This window comes from Zingiber officinale, chromosome 1B (genome assembly GCF_018446385.1).
Source record: "Zingiber officinale cultivar Zhangliang chromosome 1B, Zo_v1.1, whole genome shotgun sequence".
In the NCBI taxonomy this organism is placed as follows: domain Eukaryota; kingdom Viridiplantae; phylum Streptophyta; class Magnoliopsida; order Zingiberales; family Zingiberaceae; genus Zingiber; species Zingiber officinale.
In genome coordinates, this window is record NC_055986.1 from 148,716,067 (window position 1) to 148,742,810 (window position 26,744).

The 26,744-nt window shown below is 36.4% G+C and overlaps 1 protein-coding gene across 1 annotated transcript; it reads right to left on the reverse strand.

Moving 5' to 3' along the window:
• Nucleotides 1–3,577: 3,577 nt before the first annotated feature.
• Nucleotides 3,578–4,483, reverse strand: LOC122008953 (RING-H2 finger protein ATL8-like). The gene has a single exon (XM_042564925.1). The coding sequence runs from the start codon at nucleotides 4,430–4,432 to the stop codon at nucleotides 3,848–3,850; it is 585 nt and encodes a 194-aa protein (XP_042420859.1). The 5' UTR covers nucleotides 4,433–4,483; the 3' UTR covers nucleotides 3,578–3,847.
• Nucleotides 4,484–26,744: the final 22,261 nt, after the last annotated feature.

Genomic DNA, 26,744 nt, shown 5'->3' on the forward strand with positions numbered 1-26,744 from the left:
TCATATTTTCTCTCTCAGCGTACTTTCTCTCTCCTCAATCTCTCTCAGCATACTCTCTCTCCTCATTTTCTCTCATCACACTTTCTCTCTCTTTATTTTCTCTAATCACACTTTCTCTCTCATCATATTTTCTCTCTCAGTCTCGCATTTTCTCTCATCACACTTTCTCTCTCTTCATTCTTTCTCTCTCAACCCACTTTCTCTCTCATCATACTTTCTCTCTCTTCATTTTTTCATTTTCTCTCATAATACCTTCTCTCTCTTCATTTTTTCCATCACTCTTTCTCTCTCAACATATTTTCTCTTTTCTCAGTCTCTCATTTTCTCTCATCATATTTTCTCTCTCTTCATTTTTTCCATCACTCTTTCTCTCTCAACCCACTTTCTCTCTCATCATACTTTCTCTCTCCTCACTCTTTCATTTTCTCTCATAATACTTTCTCTCTCTTCATTTTTTCCCATCACTTTTTCTCTCTCATCATACTTTTTCTCTTCTCAATCTCTTCTATCATGCACTCTCTCCTCATTTTCTCTAATCATACTCTCTCTCTCTTCATTTTTTTCCCACACACTTTCTCTCTCATCATTTTCTCTCATCATATGTTTCTCTCACATTCAACTTTCTCTCCCATCAAATTTTTTCTCTTATTTTCCTATAAGGGTAAAAAAGGAAATTTAGGTTCATTCCGATTGAAAATATTTAACTAACCAAACATCATTTTTAAGAATGATACCCAAGTCCATACCCATTCCCATTCCATAATACTATGATACCCATTCCCATTCCGATTCCTAGGAGAGAACCAAACGCCCCCTAAGTTAAGATTTTATCATATGATTAAATTAATTAATTTAATCAATTTAATAGATTTATCCAAAATTAATCAGGAAACGAGGTAGAATTAATTGATTGTTTGATTTAGGTTAAATGATGAGTTATTTTGATTGATTAGAAGTTGATTAAAGTATTAATCGATTTAATAAATGATAAAGAGTAGTTAATTGAATTATCAATTAATTGGATATTTACTTATAAGTGGTTTCATAATTGGATTAGTGATTGACTTAATAAATGGACTAATATTGGTTAATTAACAATCAAGTTGATGTGTGGATTAACAAATTAATATTTGAATTAATCAATATAGATAGATAAATCGAGTTGATGTTGGTTACATGGATTTCTCTAGTTCTTGAATTGGTTTCATATCCTCTACTTGTAGGATTCGAGTTCAAGACAAATCTCTGACTTGAAGACAATTATGATATTCTACAATTGAGATGGATATTTCCTCCTTTGACTTCTTTAATTTCTTTGACCTTAGTGCATGAGTATTTGATTATGCATTGGTTATATGTTTAGTTTGACTCCACTTTATATTTTTTTTTAGATTGCTACTTAGTTGCTTGATTATATTATTATTCTACTTGATATTGATGATATTTATTATTTATACTTGTGTCATTATGTTTGTGATATCATAGTGTAGCTTGTAGAGCTTTACCCTTGGATGTGATTATTTTTGCTTGTTTGGTTATTATTGTTGTGTATACATTTACATATGGATTGCCCACTAAACTAGATAATGGTAGCGTGTTGTTGTCCGTAGTCCGTAGCTCGATAGTTACACGTCCTATTTGTCTACTAAATCAAGTAATGGTAGCGTGTATTGTTGCAAGCAGACAGTGACATTTGTATGCTCTGACTTTCCACTAGACCAGATTATGGTAGCGTGCATTGCCCCCCGTAGTAAGTAGTTAAGGAGCTAGATAACTACCTCATCTTATCTACCCACTAGACCAAATAGTGGCAGAGTGTATTGTCAACCGTAATTAACTACCCACGAGATACATTCGTGGTAGCATGTTGTTGCACGCAGTCGGGACTTGTTATATGTTTGATATATGTTTGTTATGTGATGAGTTTATGAAGATGGTTTTTTGATGTACTTTATGTATTCCTGATTTATTGGCTGTACCTGATGGAGAAAGTTAGTAAAGGGCTATATTGTTGTTTATGCTTTTGTTAGTAGATAATTGTATTGTTGTTCTTACTTTTGTTAAGTATTGTTACCTGAGACTACTTTCTTTTATCTCCTTACACTAGTATCATGCACTATCTTTCTGATACCTGCTGAGTCGTATTCACTACCTGTTATTTTTTCTTTTATTTCTAGGTTAGCAGATAGAAGATGTGTCTGTCGTGTCACTCGGAGGCCCTAGCTGTCAGCCCCACTTGAATTTGATTTCTCTTTTGAGTTGCTTGGTTTATTTTTTGCTGCCTCTATTTACGTTTTCTCTCCGTATCAAATCTTTGAGTTCTTTTTTGTTATCTTTTTAGTTTAGTATGTTAACATATTCATGCATGCATACCCATATTGGTATTTTAAAAAGTTAATGAGTTTTTATTTTGCATCGATATTCTTTTTTGCATGAACTGAATTCGATATCGTATTTCTCATATTGTCACTAGAGGGTACCGTCTGATTTGGTGGATAAGTTTACTCTCGAGGTGTGACAGGAATTGAGAGAGATGTCGTACATAGAATACAAGGGGGATGGTTGAAATAAAAAAAAACGTCGAGTATTCTTTGTGATCGTAAAATACTTTTTAAACTTAAAGAAAAGTTTTTTAAAATGACGATTAGACTTGATACGTTATATGGAGCTAAATGTTGGCTATGAGTTGAACACATGAGCAAAAGATAAAAGTTATAGGGATGAGGATGTTATGGTAGATGTGCGAACAAGGATAGACAGGATAAGAAATGAAAATATTAAAGAAAAATCGGGAATGTATTTATTGAGAGAAAATATCAAGAAATATATTTAAGATAATATAGACATGTACTTAGACGATAAATAAATGATCCATTTAAGCGATGTAATAGTATGATAAATATGTATATCAAATGAAAAAGAGGTTGATTGAAAAAAAGACTTAGTTGGTAATAATAAAATAAGATAAATTTTATTTAAATATAAATAATAATATAATAAATGATAAAGCCTTAACCATGTAGAAAAATTCATATAGTCTAACCTCATATAATGAGATAAGATTTAATTATTATTATATATTAATTAAAGTGTTTTAACTATTCATATAATTAAAATATTTTCATTAACCAACAACTTTTACTCAGTGTCCAGTAACTTATCGTTTCACAACCCGTTTACTTTCTTCATAGTCAATTATTGATTCACTGTGTAGATCGAATAAAAAAAATCATTTCCAATTTCATTTGATTTGATCAATTAAACACATTCTGAATTGATATAAATATCCATGGTTTGGCCACACTCAACTGATCTTTCCATATTTAGATAATTTGTTCACTTTAAAAGGCAATTAAATTAATAACAGTTCTAATGACTACAAGCCAACAACCACCTCTTCCTTGTCCCATTCTCCTCCTAACACAAATGTTCAGACCTCGTCCCTCAAACAAGTCTTCAGAGGCATCCCACTATCGATACTCATTGATCGACTGAGATCGATTCAGATCACATCTTACGGCTACAAAAGCGACCGAAGAGGTGTTCTTTAAAATAACTCTCTTTCAGCCAAAAAAACTTCAGCATATCCAAACTTTGTTTTCAAAATACTCTTAACACGGTTCGTATCCAAAATCTGAAACTTCAAAACTAAGCAGAGTCCTGGGCAAGCAAAGGCTTGAGAATGCCCATTTTTTTGTTCCTAATTACAAGAAATTCTCTGTCTGAGCATCTTGCAAGTGATGTGTAATCCGCCTTCCTACATATACAAACACACATATCTTTGGTAACAATTTTTGGCTATTCATTCACAAACACTTTTGAGTGTGAAATTCCATCAAACACCCATCTAATGCGCACTTTTAGAGGTGCTGGCGCCGCCACTCTCGGGCGCTGGCGCGGCTTCGCCGGAGTCTCTGCCGCACTTCCGGCAGCTCCGTGACGGCGCAGGGACCACCACGACCCGGCGGCAGGAAGGGCAAGAGGCGTTGGATCCCAGCCAGGTGTCGACGCACGCGGCGTGGAAGCCGTGCCCGCACTGCGGCAGGACGCGGACCAGGTCGCCGCAGGCGAACTCGGCGAGGCAAATCGCGCAGTCGACGAGCTCGACGCCGGCGGGGGCCGGGGCTGCGGTGGAGGAGGAGGAGGAGGCGGCGAAGGAGAGCGTGGGGAGGGCGCGGAGGGTTTTCTGCTTGATCCCCTTTCTCGGGATCAGGGGCAGGGCCGGGAGGAGGGGCCGATCGGCGTGGGCAGCCAAGGAGCGGCGGAGCCAGGCGCAGCGGGCGACGAAGGCGAGGCCGAGGGCGCAGATCAAGGCGCAGAGGAGGGCGGCGAAGGTGAGGACCACGTTGGAGTGGAAAGGGAAGGCGGAGGACGACTGATCCGCCGCCCCAATCGGGTCGGAGGAGAGGAGAAACCTCGCTGCAGAACGCATCGTCTCGATCTGGAAGAGGAGGGAAATTGGGGGGAGGTTCTGCGAAGCAGCGGAAGCTGGGATTTATAGACGCTGCCGTTGCTTTGAGATTAGTGTTTCAGGCATCAAATCCATATAATCGCACCAGCCCAACCGAAAAGCAGTCTATATGTGGTTGGGCCACGTGCCACGCTGCCCTCTCTGGCTTTAGTAACTCAGTTGAGAGGCCACGTGCCGGGAACCGCAATTGTCTTCTTTCTGGCCACTTGTTTCCGGGCCGAGTAATACTTTACTTAATTGCTCATCCTCGTGCCTAATTGGTTAGTTTATTTCAGGAATGAGTAGCTAGGGGGTGTCCAAGCAGTAGGTAGGGGTGTCGAGTGTCGATGCTATGTGGCCTTGCTTGGGCTCGACATGGCGCAGGGTCCATTTGAGTCATCTTTTTTACGTCGTGTCTAGCTTGATGTAGTTTCAAATTAGGTCTGTCAAGCACAATTGGAAAAGTGAGTTTTTCTTCCTTGTCTTTTACATGTTTGGCCATGTGAATTTATCTTCTAAAAATTATGACGTATAAACGTATGGAAGAGTCACTTCTTATATATTTATTTACATCATAAATACATATGAATTAATATAAATCAACTAATATATCTTAAAATTCTCAATATAAAATTAAATTTTTATTCATAATGAAATTTCTTTCCTCTTCCTTTCTATCTCTTTTTTATTTACATTTCTAATCATGTTTAAGTTGGTAATTCAAAGAGTAATTCCTTCCTATTTGCATATATTCTCTAGCAGTTAGATTAACTCAATAATTTAAGAATACCATGTTCACTTTTAGCCCACCATATTTTAAACCTATAAAAGAAATAATCAAAACCCTAACCCTACTCTTACGCGGCTAAACACGAACACTACTTATTCAATAATGAAAATAAAGTGAAATAATAAAAAGGCAAAAAGAGCACAAATAAATAATATTACAGAGTGGTGGCTCACAACCAACCCTTATCTTACATTATATGAATTAAATGAATAACTAACTTTTTTTTTCAAATACTCAAATTGTCCACCATATTATATAAAAGACGGTTCAGGCATGAAACTCCTTACTGTATTACAAAAAGATTATTTTCATAATTCTAATATGTGATCACAAAGTCACACACTAATAAGTTTATTGTTGCTCCCCTTCTATCCATCATATTATATATAATTCACATTTGACTCACTTTGACTCCAACCCCCAAAAGTTGCAAGTTTAGAGGTAAACAAGCGTGGAACTTATTGGGGAAAAGTAAGAAACTAGACTTGCAGGCTTCATGTGTTCCATGTGCCTGGCATAGATAATCCAAGAAAAAGCAAGATAGATCGGCTCTTGGAAATCCTTGTCAAACTGAATGCTACCTCACTATTTCAGCATGAGTGGATTGAGATGCTGACAAGACATGATAATGATCGACACAAACTTAATTAATGAGGCATTAAACACAGTGAGGTATGTTGTAGAAAAGGAGATTGATACAAAGGAAGGCAATTGTGGGTGTGGGGGAGAGAGAAAGAGCGCGCTTTTACTTTATGAAAGGAAAGAGTAAGAGGAAGTGGGTGTGGAGTTGAGTTATCCCAGGTGGTGTTGTAATGAGCACCATCATTTCATTTTTCTGTTCTATGACTTATCCATTTGAAATGGAAACAAAAAATCTATATAAAAGAAAGTGTGCAGCCTCAATCTTCTTCGTGGTCACTTTTGGGCAAGTTGGATTGGATGCTTTCGCTGTAGAGGATAAGATCTCGAATCTAAAAAGAAATTCATTAAGAATTGATGAGTGTAAAAATGCCAAGTGCTATGTCGATCATATCTTTATGGATTAATAGAGAATAACCTTTAATAGTTTCTTCAATTTAGTATATATATATATATGCACACATTTCATGGCTTAAACTTTAGAGATTCATTTAGATATTGTTGATGTACATGTTGGGATTTTGATAGATTTTGAGTGAGTTGTGAATATTATAATGTATTTAAAAAATATAATAAGTGACTATATATTTTTTAATAGTATAAAAATAGTGATTCAAGGAGCTATTAGATTCATACAAATAGCATTTTTTTGGCGTTTAGTTGTTAGAATATTAAATTTTTTTTGGGTACAACTTTTGAATACATTGCTACTAAAATATGCACATGTAACAACCTTTAAAAAAAACACAAATATTCTCTGTCACTGTTTTCTTGTTGATCCTCGTCAGTGATGTCTGAGGTATCAATTTTTTTAATGTAAGTGTAGTAAAATAGCGAGTTCACAAGCATAGAAAAACTTGTCGCAAGCTTCAATCTGTCGTGTTGCACGTGTCCAAGTCAAAATACCATGTGCTCATCAGGATGGTGGAGGGATGCCAACAAAAAGTTTGTTGGCGATTAGGGACGAGAAATATTGATTCAGTTTAGATGATAATATAATATAATTAATAAAATAAAAATATATAAATTTTATAATCATAAAATATCAAAAAAAATAAAAAAGAATGTTAAAATATAAAGCATTCGTACATATTGGTAAATTGTATAATAGAGGTGTAAGTAGTTGAAGTTAAAAGTAGGGAAACATTATATCACAAGTATAATTGTAGAATTATTAGAAGCTTTATAATGCTAGAGTTTTTTTTAGTTTAGTAGCAAATACAATAGTTTGTTAGTTTAGTAGCAAATACAATTTAGTAGTAGCGTATCAATGTAAAAAGAAGAAAAATAACAACTATGCCAATATATATTATCTGTATGGAACAGTAATTTATAATTTACTATTTATAATTATTATATAATTATAAGAAGAAGGCGCAATCGCTCGTGCTAGCCAACGAGGCAACGATGTGGCAGCCACGCAGTGACTGTTGCCCTACCAAGCAACACGTGGCCGCGCAAGGACCGCTTTACAAGTGCTTGCATCGCTACCTAGCGAGGCAGCAACTACGTTGTTGTTTAATGGGGAGTGGTCGCTTGGGAGGCTACCACATCGTTGCCTCATCGGATAGCATAAGTGCCCGCATGGATGCCTTACATTTTTTTTTTACTAAAAATTGGGGGAAAAAATTAGGGTTACCTTTGAGCAAAATTCCTTGATTGTTGTGCGAAGGGTGTTGCTTGCTTCGGAGAGGGAAGGAGATGAAGGAAATTGTTTGTTGGCTTGCTGCGGAAAGGGAAGAAGGTAGAGGGTTGTTTGCTACATAGAGGGAAGGAGACTATCTAGACGAAGGGCATTGCTTGCTAGCAAAATTAGAATGAATCACAAGTATTATTCTGAATCTCTTGAACAAGAGGCATATTTATAGTCCTGGTCGAGTCATCTGGAAGGGTTCCAGACGCCTGGAATGCAATAGAATTATATCCCCGACGCAACGGTTAAACGCCACGCCGATTTGGGTAAAGTTTGGATTCCAGGTGCCCGGACTAAAAAAGTCAACATAGTTGACTTTTTCCCGTCTAGGTCTTCTGCTTCGATCCCGCTCATCTTGGTCCAGGTCTTCCGTTCCGGCTCCGCTCGCTTGGGTGATTTCGGTCATCCGAAATAGGGCTCACCCGAACCTAACTTCCGACCTTCTCGAGCAACTTTTTGCTCCGACTTCTCGTCCCTCGGAAACACCGCGCTCCTCCTTCTCGTCCACCCGCGTACTCTTCCGCAGCACCTCGTCCGTCAGCTCTCTCCCGTGTCGTCCTTCTCGCTACCTGCGTCTTTTGCTCGACTTCCTGTGCTCCTAAGTTCCTACACATTTAGACATAAAGTTAAACTCAACATGACCTAACCTAACTTGTTTGATCACATCAAAACTACCTTGGGGTTCCAACAATCTCCTCCTTTTTGATGTGAGCAACGCAAGTTAAGTTAGGATAAACCAACATAAGGCAAAATTAATAAATTTGTTATTAATTTTAAGCTACCTCCCCCTAGACTTAATTTTTCTTTCTCTCTCTTTGATCACATAAAAAATGGGGTACCTCAAAAGTCTAAGGGAAAATAAATCGAGTTGATAAAGTTTTTTTAAAAAACTTTGAGATAGATAATTTTTAAAAACTTCAAGTTTTGCAAAAAAAAAAAAATCTAAGTTAAAAAAAATGTAAAAAAGAATGTTTAAGTAATTTTGACAACTATTTAAAGCATTATTAATCACACTTAAATACTTTATTAGTTAGTCAATTAAATATTTTATTTCATTAATTGTCTTCAAGTTATGGCGAGGTACTAGGTCTTCTTGGTTATTGGAGCAACAACCGCTTTCTATACAAAGTCTTTTAAGAAAATCAAACATTTAATCTACTCTCTGAAAGCCTTAAATTTAAATATCTAATTCAAATACGATTTTAGAATTCAATATAGGTTCTTTCCAACTAGGTTAATTAGAAATTTCTTAGGTACATATTTTCTTAATAGTTTTCTGATTTTGCCCCTATAAAATCTAAGGTGCCAATTTAAATCATTATATCTTTTAATATGTGTGCATGTATGATTTTTCAGCTCTTCTATTTCTGTTTTCAATTTTTCATTTTCTAATTTCACTTTTTCAAAATATTCTAATCGACAAAAAATAGCTAATGTTGATTTTAACTCCTTATTTTCTACTTCTAATTTATGAGATGTTTTAGTCAGAAACTTTATAAATTTAAATAGCTTATCAGGCGATAAGGATCGTACTTGACTTACCTTATCGATTTCATCATCAGAGACTCCCCCTGTAGAGATACTCTCTTCTAATGCTGCTCCCCCTTCATTAATACTCTCGATGCTCATTGCGGAAGAACTTGCTTCGTCCTCTTTGTCTTGATGACTTGCCATTAGTGTGATTCTAGCATATGCCTCGATTTTTTATTCTGATGAGGGTCCCACGTTGATGTTAGGTTAATTGTGCCTTTTCTAGGTTGGTCTCCTGTCTGTGCTTGTGTCCTTATGCTTGTCCTTGCTTTTCAGTTTTGGACAGTTGTCTTTTATGTACCCTTTTTCATTGCAGTGGTAGAATTTTACCTTTCTTTTTCATCTCTTACCCTACACTTGATTAAACTTATTGGATTTAAATAATTTTTTAAATCACCTTACCATTAAAGTTGTTTCGTCATCGTCAAGTGATGTCTCAGAATCTAGTTCGTCCACTTTTGCTTTTAAAGTAACATTTTTCCTTGATTCTTTCTTTAGACCTGGACATCTTGACTCATGAATTTCAAAAGTTGAAGACATTCTTCTAAGGTGCTTATCTCTAAATCCTTAGAGATGAAATACACATCTACTAAGGTTGACCATTCTGGAGTCCTAGGAAATGTGTTAAGCGTGTACCTTAGTGAATCTCGGTTAGATATCTTTTCTCTGAGATTTGTAAGTCCGGTGATTAGCTCCTTGATTCTTGAGTGGAGGTGTGCGACGGCTTCACCTTCTTCTAACCGAATGTTGCTGATTTAGTTCTAGAGCATGTCTCATCTTGCTAGTTTTGCCTTCGAGGTCCCTTGGTGTAGTTTCAGGAATTTCTCCCACAGCTCCTTGGCTGATTCGTAAGCTTCGATACGGTTGACTTCTTGAGGTGGTAAAACACTAAGCAGATGAAATTCTGCATTGTCATTTACCACAAAGTCGGCTTGCTCCTTCATCCACTGATATTCTTCTTTGTCTTTCGGGGCTACGAAATCATATTTCATAATGATTAATAATTCAAAATCTGTTTTAAAAATACCCCCATCTTCTTTTTCCAATTCGTGAATTCCCCCTCGAACTTCGGTGGATTGATGCTCGATCCGGCCATCTCGTGTGCTTCGTTCGACGGTTAGTCCTCCTGAAGCGAACCCGCTCTGATACCACTTGTTGGACCATTGGCAGCCGACTAGAGGGAGGTGAATAGTCCTGACAAATAAAAAGAACCTTTCTCGAATTTACGGCTTAATTAATCTAACACTTACATAAATAAAATAAATGACTGAAAGAAAAGAGGCATGAAAGGGTTACTTGATTACAATCGGAGAGGTTGTTAATCCAAGGAAGTTGGAGCTCGGTAAACAATCTCCTTCAGGCGAAGAAGCATCTTACAGCAGTTGAAGTACTCAATTACAAAATAAAATAAAACTAGAATGAATCACAAGTGTTATTCTGAATCTCTTGGACCAAGGCTGTATTTATAGCCCTAGTCGGGACACTTGGAAGGGTTCCCGGCACCTAGAATGGGATAGAATTTTATCCCCGACGCAACGATTAAACGCCACATCGATTTGGATAAAGTTTGGATTCCGGGCGCCCGAACCAAGTTTGGATTCCGAGCGCCCGGATGGTCCGGGCGCCCCGGAATGGTTTCGACCAGGTATGGGCCCCCCGACCAGTTCCGGGTGCCCCGACCTGGTCCAGGCGCTCTGACCAGGAAAATCAACACAGTTGAATTTTTTCTGTCCAGGTCTTCCGCTCTGGTTCCGCTCTTTTCGATCCGAGTCTTCCACTCCGGCTCCACTCGCTTGGGTAATTTCGACCATCCAAAATAGGGTTCACCCAAACCCAACTTTCTCCTTTCTCAAGCAACCTTCCGCTCCAGCTTCTCGTCCCTCGAAAATGTTGCGTGCCTCCTTCTCGTCCGCCCGCGTACTCTTCCGCAGCACCTCGTCCCTCAGATGCACCAAGCCCGTCGGCTCTCTCCCGGGTCGTCCTTCTCGCTAGCTACGTATTTTGCTCGACTTCCTGTGCTCCGAAGTTCCTGCACATTTAGACACAAGGTTAAACCCAACAAGACCTAACCTAACTTGTTTGAACACATCAAAACTACCTTGGAGTTCCAACATTAGGGAGGAAAGATTGGAAGGAGACGAAGCTGGGTTGCTTGCTACAGAGAGGAAAAGGAGACAAACATTGTAGGCCTTAGAGTAAAAACATGTGTAATATTTTTTTTTATTTTGTGGCCCAGTGTGGCACACTGAGCCCACGTTAGCTCCGCCCATGTTGGTGATGCCAGGATTATCTCCCCTTAGCACCTCAACAAAAAGGTCAAGTGCCCTTAGACGTGGCTTTCACGTAGGAGGGGTAGTTCATCCTCGTATGGAAAATCTTCGTTCAGGAATATTCACATCAAACATCCTTACACTCTTTCACATCTCTATTTGAAAATATCCCTGCCCACATCCATAGGTAGAATTAGGATTTGGTTCAGTGTAGGTGACAATATAATATAATTAATAAACCAAAATATATATATAATCTTACAATCATAAAGCACCACGAAAATGAACATTAAGAGTATAAAGCACTCATGCTTATTGTTTAATTGTATAATAGAAGTATAAGTACCAAACACAATTTAGTAGTAGCATATCATGATATGAACAAAAACAATTTATGTCAATATATATAATCTATATGGAATTGGAGTTTATAATTTGCTATTTATAATTATTATATAATTATCAAAGGAAGGCACAGTCGCTTGCGCTACCCAACGAGGTAGCGACATGGCAGCCTCACGAGCAGTTGCTACCCCACCAAACAGCGACGTGGTCGTGCAAGGTAGCGACCGCTCTTGAGGTGGCCTCATCGTTGTTTTGCGGGCAACAACTGCTTCACAAGTGACCACATCATCGACGACCACATCGCTATGCAATGGCCACTTTGGAGCCTACCACGTCACTACCCACCAGGCAGCACAAGCGGCTGCGTGGCTGCCTTGCATCTTTTTTGCTGAACAAGAAAAAAAATAGGGTTACTTTTAAGCATAATTCCTTGCTTACTATGCAAAGGGTGTGCTGTGCGAAGGGCATTGCTTGCTTTAGAGAGGGAAGGAGAAGGAGGGCGTTGCTTGTTGGCTTTGCTACGAAGAGAGAAGGAGATGGAGGGTTGCTTGCTACGAAGAGGGAAGGACACGATCCAAATGGAGGGTGTTGCTTGCTAGCTTGCTGCACAGAGAGAAGGAGACGGAGGATTGCTTGCTGTGGAGAAGGAAGGGGGCGGTCCAGGTGGAGGACATTGCTTGATAGCTTGCTATGGAGAGGGAAGCTAGGAATGAGATAAAGCTGGGTTGCTTGCTGCGAAGAGGGAAAGGAGACAAACATTTTAAGCCTTAGGGTAAAACATATGTAATAAATTTTTTTATTTTGTGGCCCAATTGTTAGTTAGAGCCCTAGAGCCAATCATTTGATGATTGTTGTATGGACTCATTGTATCATATTCTTGTATATAAATAAAAGTATTTGTCTTTGGTTATTATACTTACTTGTATTGGTGTCAAATAACTAAGTATAATAGCGTCCTTGAGTAGAAGGTTCTTACCTATATCAATCGATTGGTTGAATCGATAGTGAGATGATATAGGGAATACTACTCTTAATCATTCCTAGTCGAGTATTAACATTCAGGGATAATATTAATGCAACGAGACTAGCATGTAGGTCAACTCGATGACTTGATCTCACAAGTCATGGATATGGAGATATCAAGTTGACATATGAGTATGCATTGGAGAATATATACTGAATGACCCGCCATGAGAAAGTATCATGGATCGTTATATGAGTGTCATATACTTTCTCATGTGGCTATTAGTATGACTACTAGTCCTTGGACCTGAAGTCACCATGGTTCCCTACATAAGGAGTTACGTACTTTGGCTTCGTCAAACGTCACCCGTAACTGGGTGGACTATAAAGGCGATTACTGGGTATGTAACAAATTATGCGGAGGGATGTGAGTGATGTAGATGGGATCTATCCCTCCTATATGATGGGAGAGATATCGATATTCTTGATAGAGTGATACCACTAAGTGCATGGTCATGCCCAAATGAGTCAATATAAGATATTGAGCTCATTTGATCGAGTGAGTCTACTTGGAGTTCAAGATTTAGATTGATTAGAGGATGACACGGTCTATGCCTCATATTGATCAATCTAGATGCCTAGGATAGAAGGACAATGTCATATATTGTGAGGAGTCACAATTAGTAGTCACAAGGTGATGTTGGATCTCAACATTCTTATAACTTGGGTAGTAATGATGTGTTGCTAGATACCGCTCATTACTTATGCTTCTAAATGGGTTTAGGAGTATTGCCAACGTTATAAGAACCTATAGGGTCACACACAAAGGACAATTAGATGGCGATTAAGTTCATTTGATGAACCTAAAGGATTAGGTTCATGTGATGAATCAAATTGGATTAAGAGTAATCCAAATTATGCTAATTGAGTTGGACTCAATTTGGTTCATGTATTAAGTGAGTCTAATTTGGACTTAGACTCATTTAATTAATTTAATTCAATGAATAGAGATTCATTAAATTAAATTTGACTTGAACCAATGGTTAGATTAGATCAACCAATGGAGAGAAGTGGTCAAGTTTGACTTGACTTGAGAGGAAGATGAAAGGTCAAGTTTGACTTGACCATTTGCCACCTCATTGGTGAGTTGGCATTAAGTGGCTAATGGTGATATGCCACATCATCAAGGATAGCACATGTGTGTGCCACCTCATGAGGGAGATCGAGAGTTTTTGACTCTTGAAATTCCATGGAGTATATAACTCCTCATGAAAAGTGGCCGGCCACTTTAGTGCTTGTGAGGAGTTTCATTTTGTGTGGTAACTCCATCTTCTTCTTCCTCAAGCTCTTTCTTCTCTCCCTCTCCTCCACCCTTGGCCGAAACTTCATAGAGTGCTAGCACACTCTAAAGTTTCTCCTCCATCGATTTGTTCGTGTGGTTACGCATAGAGGAGTATCTACCTTGATACTCTCGAGATCTGGCGAACCTAGGACGAGCGGGATTACGCGAAGGGCTTCGCTTCAAAGGTATACCCTCTAATCTTGTAGATCTAGGAGTAGAAAACATGTATATGAAATTTTATTCTTCGCACGGATCCGGGGGTTTCGGGATTTTCGCAACGCAAAAAGTGGTTTTTACGGCCCGAAAAACCCAACACCAATGTGGGCAACTACCACACTGGACCCACGTTAGTTTCGCTCATGCGCATTGCTTAATTACATACTTTGAGAATATTCTTGTCTAGGAACTCCTCGTCGCATGCCATTATCCTCTTTGAGAACATCCTATCTAAAAATATCCACAATGCATACCCTTACACTCGTTATGAACATTCCTACTCATCTAGAAATATTCCCATTGGGTGCCTTTACATTCTTTGCTGGATAATATTCCACGAAGTTGTAGATATTTACTGGAATTATAAGGAATATATTGAATTTAAAAGTACAAACCAAACTTTAGACTTATCTATTGAAATGACCTAAATTGATAAACTCAGGCTACCAAGCTCGGCCAGTTGGGTTGTCCTACTTGGTTATCCGAGGTGAGCTGCTATGTGCCCACACTGTCAATTGCTCGAGTTGTCGAGTGCTCTAGCAGTCGAGTGTTTGAATTGGTAGAGGTGCCCAAGCACCAAGTGGTTCCCAAGCCTGAGTAGAATGTCACTGAATGCAACCGAGTTCTCCTGAGTACCGCAAGGTCTAGCCGCCCACTGCTTTCCGAGCCTAAGTGGGAAACCAAGTGCAACTGAGGGGTTTACCGAGTCGAGATGTAGGGTGTCTGAGTCGGCCTAGTGTCAAGTAAGCCGAGTGGATTGTTGAGTCAGTTGAGTCGCCAGGAGCCGAGTCGGCCTAGTGCCAAATCAATTGAGTGTCAAGCTTGTCGAGTCGACCGAGTGTCAAGCTCACCGAGTCGGCCGAGTACGAAATCAATCGAGTTTTGAGTGGGTTGTCGAGTACTCAAGAGGATGTTCGACCAATCAAGAATTGAGGTTGAGTACTTGAGAAGTGATCTCGAGTCCGAGTGGATCACTGCCACCTGAGCAATGAGTTGAAAAAGGTAGAAGCTGAGGACTACGTTAGACGTAATTTCCTTAAAACATATTTATCCCCTCTGGTAGTGCTACACGGTCTCATTGAACATCTGTTTCTCATGACAAAATGGTGAAACCACTATCGCAACCTAGCACGGGTTGTCGTGGCAAACTGAGTATGTACTCAAACGTGATTACAGGTAGAATCGTTAATTGGTATGTACTGTTGGTGCAGCGGGGCCGACAAGAGGGAGATGAATTACCTATTAAAAATAAAGCGAACCTTTTTCATTCTTTCAACTCTAGTTAGTAGCATAAATATACCAAATAGAATAATAAAATTGAACAAAAAGTAAGAGGACAATCTATTTACTTGGTTACAACCTATGTGGTTGTTAATCCAAGACGTTGAAGAAAGCTTCACTAGAAAAACTCCTTTGTTAAAGGCAGAGTAGCCTCTTACAGATGTCTACAACTCACAAAATGACTAGGAAGTGAATACAAGACTTGTAGTTCAGTTATATTTTTCCTAGGTCCAAAGTCTTTTTATAGCCCCTGGAAAAATTTATCCAGGATTGGAAGGCTCCTTCAATAGGGTGGAAGGCGCCTCCAGCGTGGCAAATCCTATCCGTACGAAGATAAAGTTTATCTTCGCAATGGTCACTATTTGAAGGTGCCTTCAAGGGTTGAAGGTGTCTTCCTCTCGAAAGGCGTGAGGATGCCTTCAATACCATTGAAGGCGCCTTCAGTAGTTGCTACCGAGCTCCAAACTTCTCCTTTGGCTCTTCCGCTGCTCCACTCGCTTGGGTGATTTCGACTATCCATAATAGGGCTCACCCGAACCCATTTTCCAACCTTCTTCTCTATCAGGTTTCCTCCCCAGTTTCTCATCCCTGGAACGTTGCACACATCCTTTTCATCCATCGGTATACTCTTCCGCATCACCTCGTCCCTCTGATGTACCAAGCCCATCGGCTTCTTTCCCGTGTCATCCTTCTCGCTAGTTGCGTCTTCAACTTGACTTCTTGTGTTCTTAAGCTCCTGCATACTTAGACATAAGGATTAAATACAACATGACCTAATTAAACTTGGTTAACCACATCAAAACTACCCGGGGTACTTACATGTACAATAGAAGAAGAAAATTAGGGGGAATAAAGTGGCTATAATTTCAACTTTTTCATCTGTAAATATTCTCCTCCTACTTGTAGCCTCCTTATATAGAGACTCTAATCCTAAGCCGCACTTGAATGGTCGAATAACGATCATTCAATGTTTGAGCGTAAAGACAGTCATCAACCAGCAATAGTTGGTCGTTTCTATCCGGTGGTTACAAATTCACCATTAGCATTCGATCGTTTCAGATCTGACATATTAATAAGTTTGTTACCCACATGGGCAAGAAGCAAGAAGATATTTAAGTGATAAATATCAACTGATTTGACTTGGACAGAGCTAACCCCATTCAATACATGCAGATAGTGCTCGAACATGAGCCACATTGGGTTAGTTCAATTCGGCTGGATTCTCACCCCCTCATACAGGTGACGCACGCGCGCATCCACAACTTCCACGATTGTGATTTGTTTTAAACCAACCTTAATGCCTCTCAACTCCCAATGTGAAAATAACATCTCATTCACAATAGAGTCAAGTTGTCTTCCATTCACAATTTTCAACAACCCCCAATATAAATGGAAATAGAGTATATGATAGCATTCATTAGTTGAGTTGTGTATATGATAGGAAAGTATTACCCTTTGAACCTTCCCTTGTGAAGAATTGTTTACTTATTGGCTGACTATTAAATGTGATATCTTTGAACTGTTTTGTCATTTATATAAGCATTGATATATCCCACCTATGACTCTTCCTGATACAACTCAATTCTCACAGGTATGTTCATTCTTGGTAATGAACATGCCTGGTTCTAAGAATTGTGTCTTTCAATTATCTTTGAAGTGGTCTCACTTCTTTCTCACATAGGTAATCTCTTAAGAGTATTCTACATTACTTTATCAAATTATTAAAAGTCATATACTTAATCTCCATCCTTTCAATGATCCATTGAGTCATTTCCCCCACAGTGATTTAATTAGTTGGTGCAGTTAGGTTGTCCTTTTGAACTTATTTCTTGGGATCTCTAGTCAACATAGGTTAGGTTTCCTTTTCACTAATATTTTTCATCGACATCAAGCTCCTTCCTCAATATGAGCTTACAACTAACTCTTTATTTAACCCTTTAATTGACGGATCTGTTAGGTTATCCTTTGACTTTACATACTCAACAGTAAGATCTCATGCTGAGAGTAGTTGTCCAATAATATTGTGTCTACGACATATATATCTAGATTTATCATTATATAGATAGCATTGTGTCTAGTCAATTATCGATTGACTATCTCAATATATGTAAATTATCAACACATATTTCGATCATTACGGAATATCTTCTAAGAATTGTCATAGTCATTCGGCATCTTCACCACATTTGTCAAGGGCTACAAACTCTAATTTCATCGTGGATTTGATTATTATAATTTTCTTAACAGATTTTCACAAAATTGTTGTACTTTCCGGAGTGAATATATATCTACCTGTAGACTTAGAGTCTTTATGTCCGATATCCAATTCACATCATTATATCATTCAATTATAGTATAATATCTTGTATAATACAGTTCATAATCACGAGTTACCTCAAGTACCTCAATATTCTTGTTATCCCTTTCTAATGATCAACACCGCGATTATTCATGTATCTACTTAGTTTACTTACTGCGTACACTAAGTCTGTCATGTACAACTTATTAAATATATCAAACTTCCAATCATCCTAGAGTATTCTATTGAGAGATAATCTTTCCTCAATTTTTCCATTGATGTTGTTTCGTATTTATCGATGTTTGTATCAACACAACATTACCCTTGATAAGTTTCTTAAGAATTTTGTTCACATGATGATACTGACTTAGAACAAGTTCTTATGATGTTCTAAGAATTTTGATTCCTTGAAACACATCAATTAAGCTCATGTTATTCATGCCAACATAACTTTCATGGATTTGATTATCTTATTATTGCTCTCAATGATAAGTATATCATCTACATAAAAACATAAGATGACATAATCATCTTTTATGACTTTCATATAGACACATTTGTCATCTTAAATCCACGTTCTTTTATGATATTATCAAAATTTTCATGTCCCTACTTTGAGGCTTGTTGCAAGTCGTATAACGACTTCATCAATATACAAATTTTATTTCCCGTCCTACCATAGAAAACCTCTCAGGTTGCTTTAAGTAGATTTATTCCTCTAAATCCTTATTTAGAAAAGTCATCTTTATATTCATTTAATATATTTCCATGTTCCATATAGCGGCAATAATCAACAACACTTTAATAGAAGTCATTCTTGACACCGGAGAACACATATCAAAGTAATCAATGTCTTCACATTGACGTAACATTTAATTACCAATATAGCTTTGTACTTATCAATTGTGTCATTTGATTTTATTTTTTTCTTAATAATTCACTTGTAACAAAATGGTTTACTTTCAAGAGTAAGATCTACAAGTTCTCAAATATAATTTTACAAGATTGAATCAATCTCAAATATAACTACCTCTTTTTGGTCCATCAAAAGGACTTGTAGCTTTTGAGTAACTTTAAGGATCACTTTCTAATATAAAAATGATAAAATTTATTCTAAAGAATTTTTCCACTTGAGCTTTTTTACTCCATTTGAGTTTAATCTCAATTGATTCATTCTCTTCTTATTTTTCTTGTGGTTCAAATATTCTTTTTAAGAAATTTTCTTCCTCTCGGATCTTATAAAGAAACACATGTTCGAGGTATGGGGAATTTTTGGATTCAATAATTGAGTTCTTATGTGTCTCTGGAATTTGAGACTCATACACAAGAAATCGGTAAACACTACTATTATATGTATATTTAATAAATATGTAATTAACAACCTTTAATCTTTTTGTGATCTTTTTCAAATCAAACTTTTGTAAGACATCTCATACTTATAAATATTTATAGGATAATTATGTTCCATTCCATAACTTTAAAAAGTTGTTATTTATTTTTTGAGGGGCAATTTCTGTAAGATTATTGTCTATGATTTAAGGCAGCATAGACAATTGTAACATAAGAATCGAAGTGCACGGTAAAAGCAGGGAGAAGGTAAAAATGGAGACAGTGAGAAGAAAGTGCGCCTTCTTAGGACATTTGAAGTCTTACGTACTCTCAAGTTTTGATTGACTTAAACAATAAAGGATTTTGTCAAGTCATCCCTCGCGCCTCTCACTTGTATTACTGAGCAGCAGACAGATTAGGTACCAGACTACATGTAAGAGTGTCAATTGGAATAGATTAGATCGGATTGGATCATATTAATTTTTTTTTAATCCAATTCGAATTTGAATCAGATAGATCGGATTGGATCATATTAATTTTTTTTTAATCCAATTCGAATTTGATTCAAATTCGAATTCAACCTAAAATTCCTAAATCCAAACTTGATAATTTAAAAATATGATTCAAAATAATTTTTTTATACTATTATCTCTATAATTTTACTCTTTTATCTCAATACGCCATCATTATTATACAAACATGATATTAATATACATAAAAACATCTTAATTTTTAAAATAAAATTTAATTTAACTTTAAAAAATTCATTAAACTCTATATCTAAGTCAACTCGGATCAATCTAAATCCGACCCAATCCAATCTGAAATACCCTTTAACCCTCGAATTTGAATCCGACCCAAATCTAAAAATATCTAATACAAATCTGATTTTTTCGAATTGACTAAAATTGAGTTGTTAGATAAGATTTATTTTTACGCCTAACTACATGACAAAACTCATGTGGATCAAAGGCGGGACGAGAAAAAAAAAGTAGCACTACCGCAACAATTAGAAAATGATTTTCGATTCAAAATAGAAATCTAAATTCAAGATCCTCCGTATCATATCGATATGATAAACAATAATCTAAATCATACCTAAATCTATAAAGGTGATGTTTAATCTAGTTAAAATCTTCCAATCAATATGTTATTTTTTTTTGGAATTTTATGATGATGGGACGTCGAATATGCATGGGGATCTAGGAGTTATCAATTTTTCATATTTCTAATTTAACCTATCATAAAGTAAAAATAAAAATTAAGTGATGCATACAAAATAGCTAAAAAAATATTGAATAGACAATAAAATATGAACACGTATATAGAATAGCTAGAAAATCTTGAAAATAGGATAAACACGACATCAAAATCGAATCGTTGAACCACCTAAGAACTTGAAATGAGGTTGAAAAAAATAATCTCACACAAAGGAATAACTCTCACAGACAAGTTAAATTGAAAATTATATTAATTCTAAGATACCTCAAATATAGAACTCTAGAATCTTTTTATAAACTAGACTCAACAATAAATATAAAATAAATATTTTAAATAAAAAAATGCTATTATTAATTATTCTTGCTTGATTATTAAAACAAAAAATATTAATTACCATATAAAAAAACTAAATCTCTAATTATCGTAGATACATTAAACTTGAATATTTTATAATTCATTTCCATTTATTGTGGATGCATAATTTGGAATTTATCAACAAATGCCTTTTTCACATTATTTGTTTCCTAAAAATAGCACAACCACCTCTACCTCATAGTAATAAATAAATATAGGATTGCAGCTACAATGTAAAGTTGTTCAAGATACAACCAGCATTTAGTCTGAACAAATCAACCAATCAAGATTAAGTAGATAAAACACACCATTAGTTAGAACATACCACCTATTTCTCTATAGCAGAAAGATCACGTGTACTGCAGTTGATACATATATATAAAGATGTGGTGGTTCGCTATACTTTTGTTGACCTGCACTCATGAGCAAAACGATCAACCTTACCTAACGCGTACCATCACTGAACTTAAAATCCAATGTGCTCCTTGGATTTGAAGAGGCTTCTGACAGGTCCAGTTGGTAGGTCATCATGTGATGATCCAATGGTTACACCAGCAATCTAATATAGAACAAGAATGCCATTTGTTAAGTAGTATGCTTCTCAAAGCATACTACTTGTGACATAGCACCAGATTTTTCCTTCACACAGGTGTAATTCTATGAAAGGTAAAAAATTTAAGATAGCGATATTTCATTTATTCTGAGGATACTGTATCAAGAGTTGCTCGAAATAACTGAAGCCCTATGTTTTTCTGCTTGATTAGGGAACATCTGAAATTCATCAACCAAAATTCATTGGTTATAATATGAAAAAAAATGAAGCATCAAAGTACTATTGGTGTCTGTTCAAAAACTGAAACACATCCTCCAAAACAGTAGGAAGGACAACGGGTGAGCCATGTTTAAGCATGTGTGAATAATCAACAATTCAGCATACATGGTTTTAATGAATGTTTCAGAATGTGCTAGAATTGACACTGAGACTTGGTAAACAGAAGACTTGATTTTATAAGGGACTGCCCATGGAGAAGAAAAGCCGATTAGGCTTAGATTGTTGGATGCAATGTTACCATGCACGCTGCTAGTGAGTAGAAGACAGGACAGAGTCCCTAACCCCATGTTCCTAGATCTATTTGTAAACAGTAGGGGTCACACTGCTAACCCCATGTTGCACGCGTTTTGCTGACAAAGAGGTCAATTAGTGTGTCAACAGACTCAACCCCAATAATCCATCATGCCTACTTCTGAACAATAAAGTAAATAGGTAGTGGGTCAATACCACTTTATCATGTTGCTAGCATCCATCACATCTTGTTTGCACAATGCTTTACTTAGTATGGGATAACTTGATAGCACCAAAGTGCTATGCCATCAGGATTGGAATCTTGATAGAGAAATATACTTTTTTGAGCATTTGGATGTTGGACCATGAATTGAAAATCAATTGATTGCTATAATAAAAAAATATGCCTAAGAAAATAACTATGTATGTGGCTATTCAAAAAGAAAAAGTGCTATTTAATATAAATATAGGCATTTTGACATGCTTACCATGAAATGTTAGATCATATCTCTCACATGGCAGAATGTTAAAGAAAACTCAAACTTACAATGCAAGATCTGATCTCTTTCATCTCTTGAAGTTTCCTAGCAAAAAAGAGGTCAGTACTTTTTTTTTCTCCCAAAACTCCCTTAAAACTTAAACCAAAAATCCCTTATCAAAACACCCTTATGGACCATCAGCCATATTGCTAGCCAGGACAATCATTTATACAACTGCCATGAGAGGAACTTGTGACACAAGTGCAAGTTGGATGTTTGCATCAACAAATTCACCTGAATAATCCTACATGATTAAAAACTTGATAATGAGTAGTAGTAATACTAGGGTATAAATAAGTGATCCAACAGAGATAAGGAACAGAGCAGAATGAATTGGAATTAAAAATCAGCATACATCCATACCTTATAAGGTGAAATGTTGCATGGCAAAGGCCTGTTTGTCCAAGTAAAACACAAAGAAAGATAAATTATCAGAGAAAAAAAACAGCTAAGCATCTAGACAATAATTTTGTATTTCAAAAGGAAATTTCTATGCACAAACAACAAAAATAGAACAAGTTAAAGAGATTAATCCTCAAAACATATCATGCACCAGTATCCTACATATTGGCTCAACTAAAGGATTGTAAAAGTGGCAAAATTATTGTCCTATTCAATTAAAACAAATAATTCCTCTTTTATAGAGGACATGAGACAATAGTAATCCATATAAATGGAGAAAACGTAAATGGTATTGTATCAAGGCAGATCAGGAAATAATTAGAGGAAAACTAGATCAGAATTGGTGCAAATCATCAACAGAAGATTATTAAGTAATTTATTTCCTTTAATACCCAAATTTGAAAATATTGATAGTATCTTCAGTTTACATTAAACATGAATAAGGATGGTAGCCACTAGACTCTTTGTATTGCCAAAGCTAGATCGAATGACATCATGACACGATCTAAATGAAATGCACAGACTTCGGGATGATGAGATATCTCAGACATGTCCATGGATTCTAGATTACCATCTAACATCAGAGCATATGCCTTAGGAGATAACATTGGAAGGAATCAATACTTCAATTTGAGGGAGTAACCCAAAGTTGTCGAGACAAACACCAATGGATGCGGTTGAATTGGAGGCTCTCAGCAATAAGATGATGAATAGATCTGGAAAGGGAGCAATGACTCGGCAGTAGCTAATGAGCTGGTGACAGTGGCAACACAAGTGCTAGGTAGGGGATTTGTCACAATATATGATCAGGAGGCAAAACATGAAGTTCTAAGTGAAAACAAGAGATCATAGAAGAGAAGGAAGCCGCAATTATCCTGCAGCCCCTCCAAGTAAGAACACAAAAAAATCACTAACAGATCAAAATTGGCCTTGTTATCATGTTACAATTTTTTTAAAATTGTCTTCTTTGATATATTCCATTGCAATAGATGGCTCTTTTATAGAGGTGATAACACGACGACAATGGTAATCAATATAAATGAAGAATACATATATGGTATTATGTCAAGGTGAATCTGGAAGTATCAAGGTGGGTCAAGAAATAATTAGAGATCAATTGGATCAAAGATAGTGCAAATTGATGGTAGATTATTAAATAACCTCTTTCCTTTAACAAATGAATCATTTTCACAAGGGAGAAAGATATTAAATGTAATAAATAAAGAAACAAGCAATGACATTTTTAAATTTACATTCAATTTTATTAGTTTATTGTAAAATGATCCTATAATTTTGAAATATCTAGTTGCCTACCAACTTTTTTGGATTTCTTAACCTTTTGATTGGCCTCATAAATAGTAATTTGCAAAATTCATACTGCAACAAAGTAGAAGAGCGCCTGTGGAGAATCATGCATATGTGTGTATCTGTGCACGCATGTAGTATGCCACCTTTGGAAAAAATAAATTCAACCTCTCCGCATGAAGATTACTTGGTACAATTGTTTAGTTTAGTGGTAAGCCAATTAGATATGGAGGGCATCCGAGTATCCGACTAAAATCCAAGGGCTTGAATTTATATAATAATACTATTTGGAGGGTTTGACCTTGTTATTTGTCCCTCCCGCCCTAAAGTAAAATTGTCTCACTTCTATCTAATGTGAAGTGAAGTGAAGGGGAGAGATCTTGTGGTCCCATAAAAGAAAGCTCTTTTATAAGCAATTCTTGTTCTCTCTCTATCATCCAAAATAGTAAAAGAAGCAACCACAAGGATGTGTTTTTCTCCAGGAACGCACCAAAAAAACACCGGAATAGACTCAAATAGCAAAGAAGCATACGGTAAATCGATTTCGAGACTGGTCTTGTCATCGTCCAGAGAACACACGAGGGATCTGGCGGCGTCAGAGATGAGAACTTCATAAGATCTCGGCTTGAAGACGGCCACACCAGATGTAGGAACTTCTGCCGCGGTCTCACCAGGGGCGTTCCGGAGATTGCCGTGCGACCTCAATGCGGCACTACATAGAAGAAAAGGGCGCAAAGGAGCAGAGTGGGGGGAGGAAAGGGGGAGATACAGAACGATCGGGAGGCAATAAAAGAGGGGAGGAGGAGGGCGGAGAGGATGATGCAAGAGGGAAGGAGGGCAAAACGGACGTAAATGGGTCGTGCGGTTTCTGGGACGCGGCTTGATTTAGCCCGGTCTAATCTATGCTTGACACGGTCCAATAATTAGCTAAACATCGATAATTTTTTTTAAGTTTGTCTTATTAATTGTTGGGGAGCTAGTTTGTTTCTATAAAAAAAATTTTTAATAATTATTTAGATAAATAAAATAATAATAATTTTAGTTAATCTTATCCATTATTTTTGAAATGATAAGTCTGATCATATAAATTTTTTCCATTAATTATTAAGATAAATTAGAAAACGTACGACGAAAAATTTAGTATCTTTTAATTATATATTATAGTTGGAGATTAAATCATGGATGATATTATAACTCCCGAGATAATTATTTAGATAAATCTAAAAAATATAGATAGAGACTTATTTTTATCGTCCATATTCAGAAAAAAAAAATCCTCCATGATATATTTATTGAAGGATCTAACGAGATCAAATTAAATATGATTTTGGTCGGATTTAATAGGATGGTTAATGGAAAATGTACATGGAGCTCAATCGATCATTTCTGAGATTTAAAATTTTCTCTCTAATTCTTTTTAGATTTTTATGTATTTATTTTTTTTCTAATAATTTAAGTCCATCATGATTGGATCTAGTGTTGGGCATCTGCGTGACGTGACGATGTCACTAGCGTGTGGTCCAATTTATAGTAATCCATGTCTTGACATCCCTATCACTAGACAAAAATAATATTAACCATTATTAAGCTCATTATTACTTTTGAATTCTTAAAAAATAATTTTAAATTTAGAAATATTCTAACTATTTTTCTCCCTAGTAAATATGTGCGCGCCTATCAATCAAAGTTGATTTTAAAATTCTATTTATATGACAAAAAATGTATTGAATCTATTTTTTATTTGTATATTTAATATTTTTATCAAACATATGTACTGACAAGGAGATAATATAAAAAAAAATCTCATAAAGTTCAATTATAAATCCTACCGGCAATAAAAAATCTCATATTTACCATGTTAAGCTACGGTGAATTTTCGTTTGTAAAGGTCGGTTACCGGGCGAATTGGCATGAACGCTTCTAAATTTACCGGAGGTAAATGAGTCAAGCGAACCATTCGGATCACGATTTTTACAAAAAGTGCCAAACTTAAATTTAATTTTGAGCTCGAAAATATTATCAAGATGAGCTTGAGTTTAACGGTGTGTAATTCATGAGCTCGTGAACATATTCATTTACAAGCTCTCAAACATATTTATTAAAAAATTTATTTATCTTTTATATATATATATATAATTAAACATTACATACATAATAAATATAATAATATATTATTAATTATTATAATTAATTATCTTAAATAAATTTAAACTAAGCCCGTCTAATTTTTAAACAAACTTTTTCAAGTCGAACTTGAACTAGTTAATTTTATTATGAGCCGAACTTGAACTTAAGAACTAAAACTCGAATCGAACTCGAACCGAGCTTAAACTTAAGGATAACGAATCGAGTCTGAGCTCGAGCCTTTTATTGTTCGGCTCAGCTCGGCTTAGCTCAACTTATTTACGGTCCTAAAATTTATCTGATGGACAAACTCCACCTACTTCGAGAATTAATTGAATGGTTTAGATACCTAAATTTTATATATATAGATACCTATTTAACCTTAACTATAAACATTGGATAATGAATATTGCTCCTTGAAACATTGATAACCTTTTGATTCAAGGCTTAGACTTAGTTTTTGAGTACATGGAGTTGTTTAAATTAATACGATAGTCTGATTCAAGCTAGCTCCAAGCCATCATAGTAGACACGAGTTATTGTGATCCATCACCTGATCAACACCCTCTCCACCTCTTCCATCCTCTCT

What these genes read in the sequence shown, in the direction of transcription:
- LOC122008953 (XM_042564925.1), bottom strand. Translation starts at nt 4,432, where the DNA reads ATGCGTTCTGCAGCGAGGTTTCTCCTCTCCTCCGACCCGATTGGGGCG.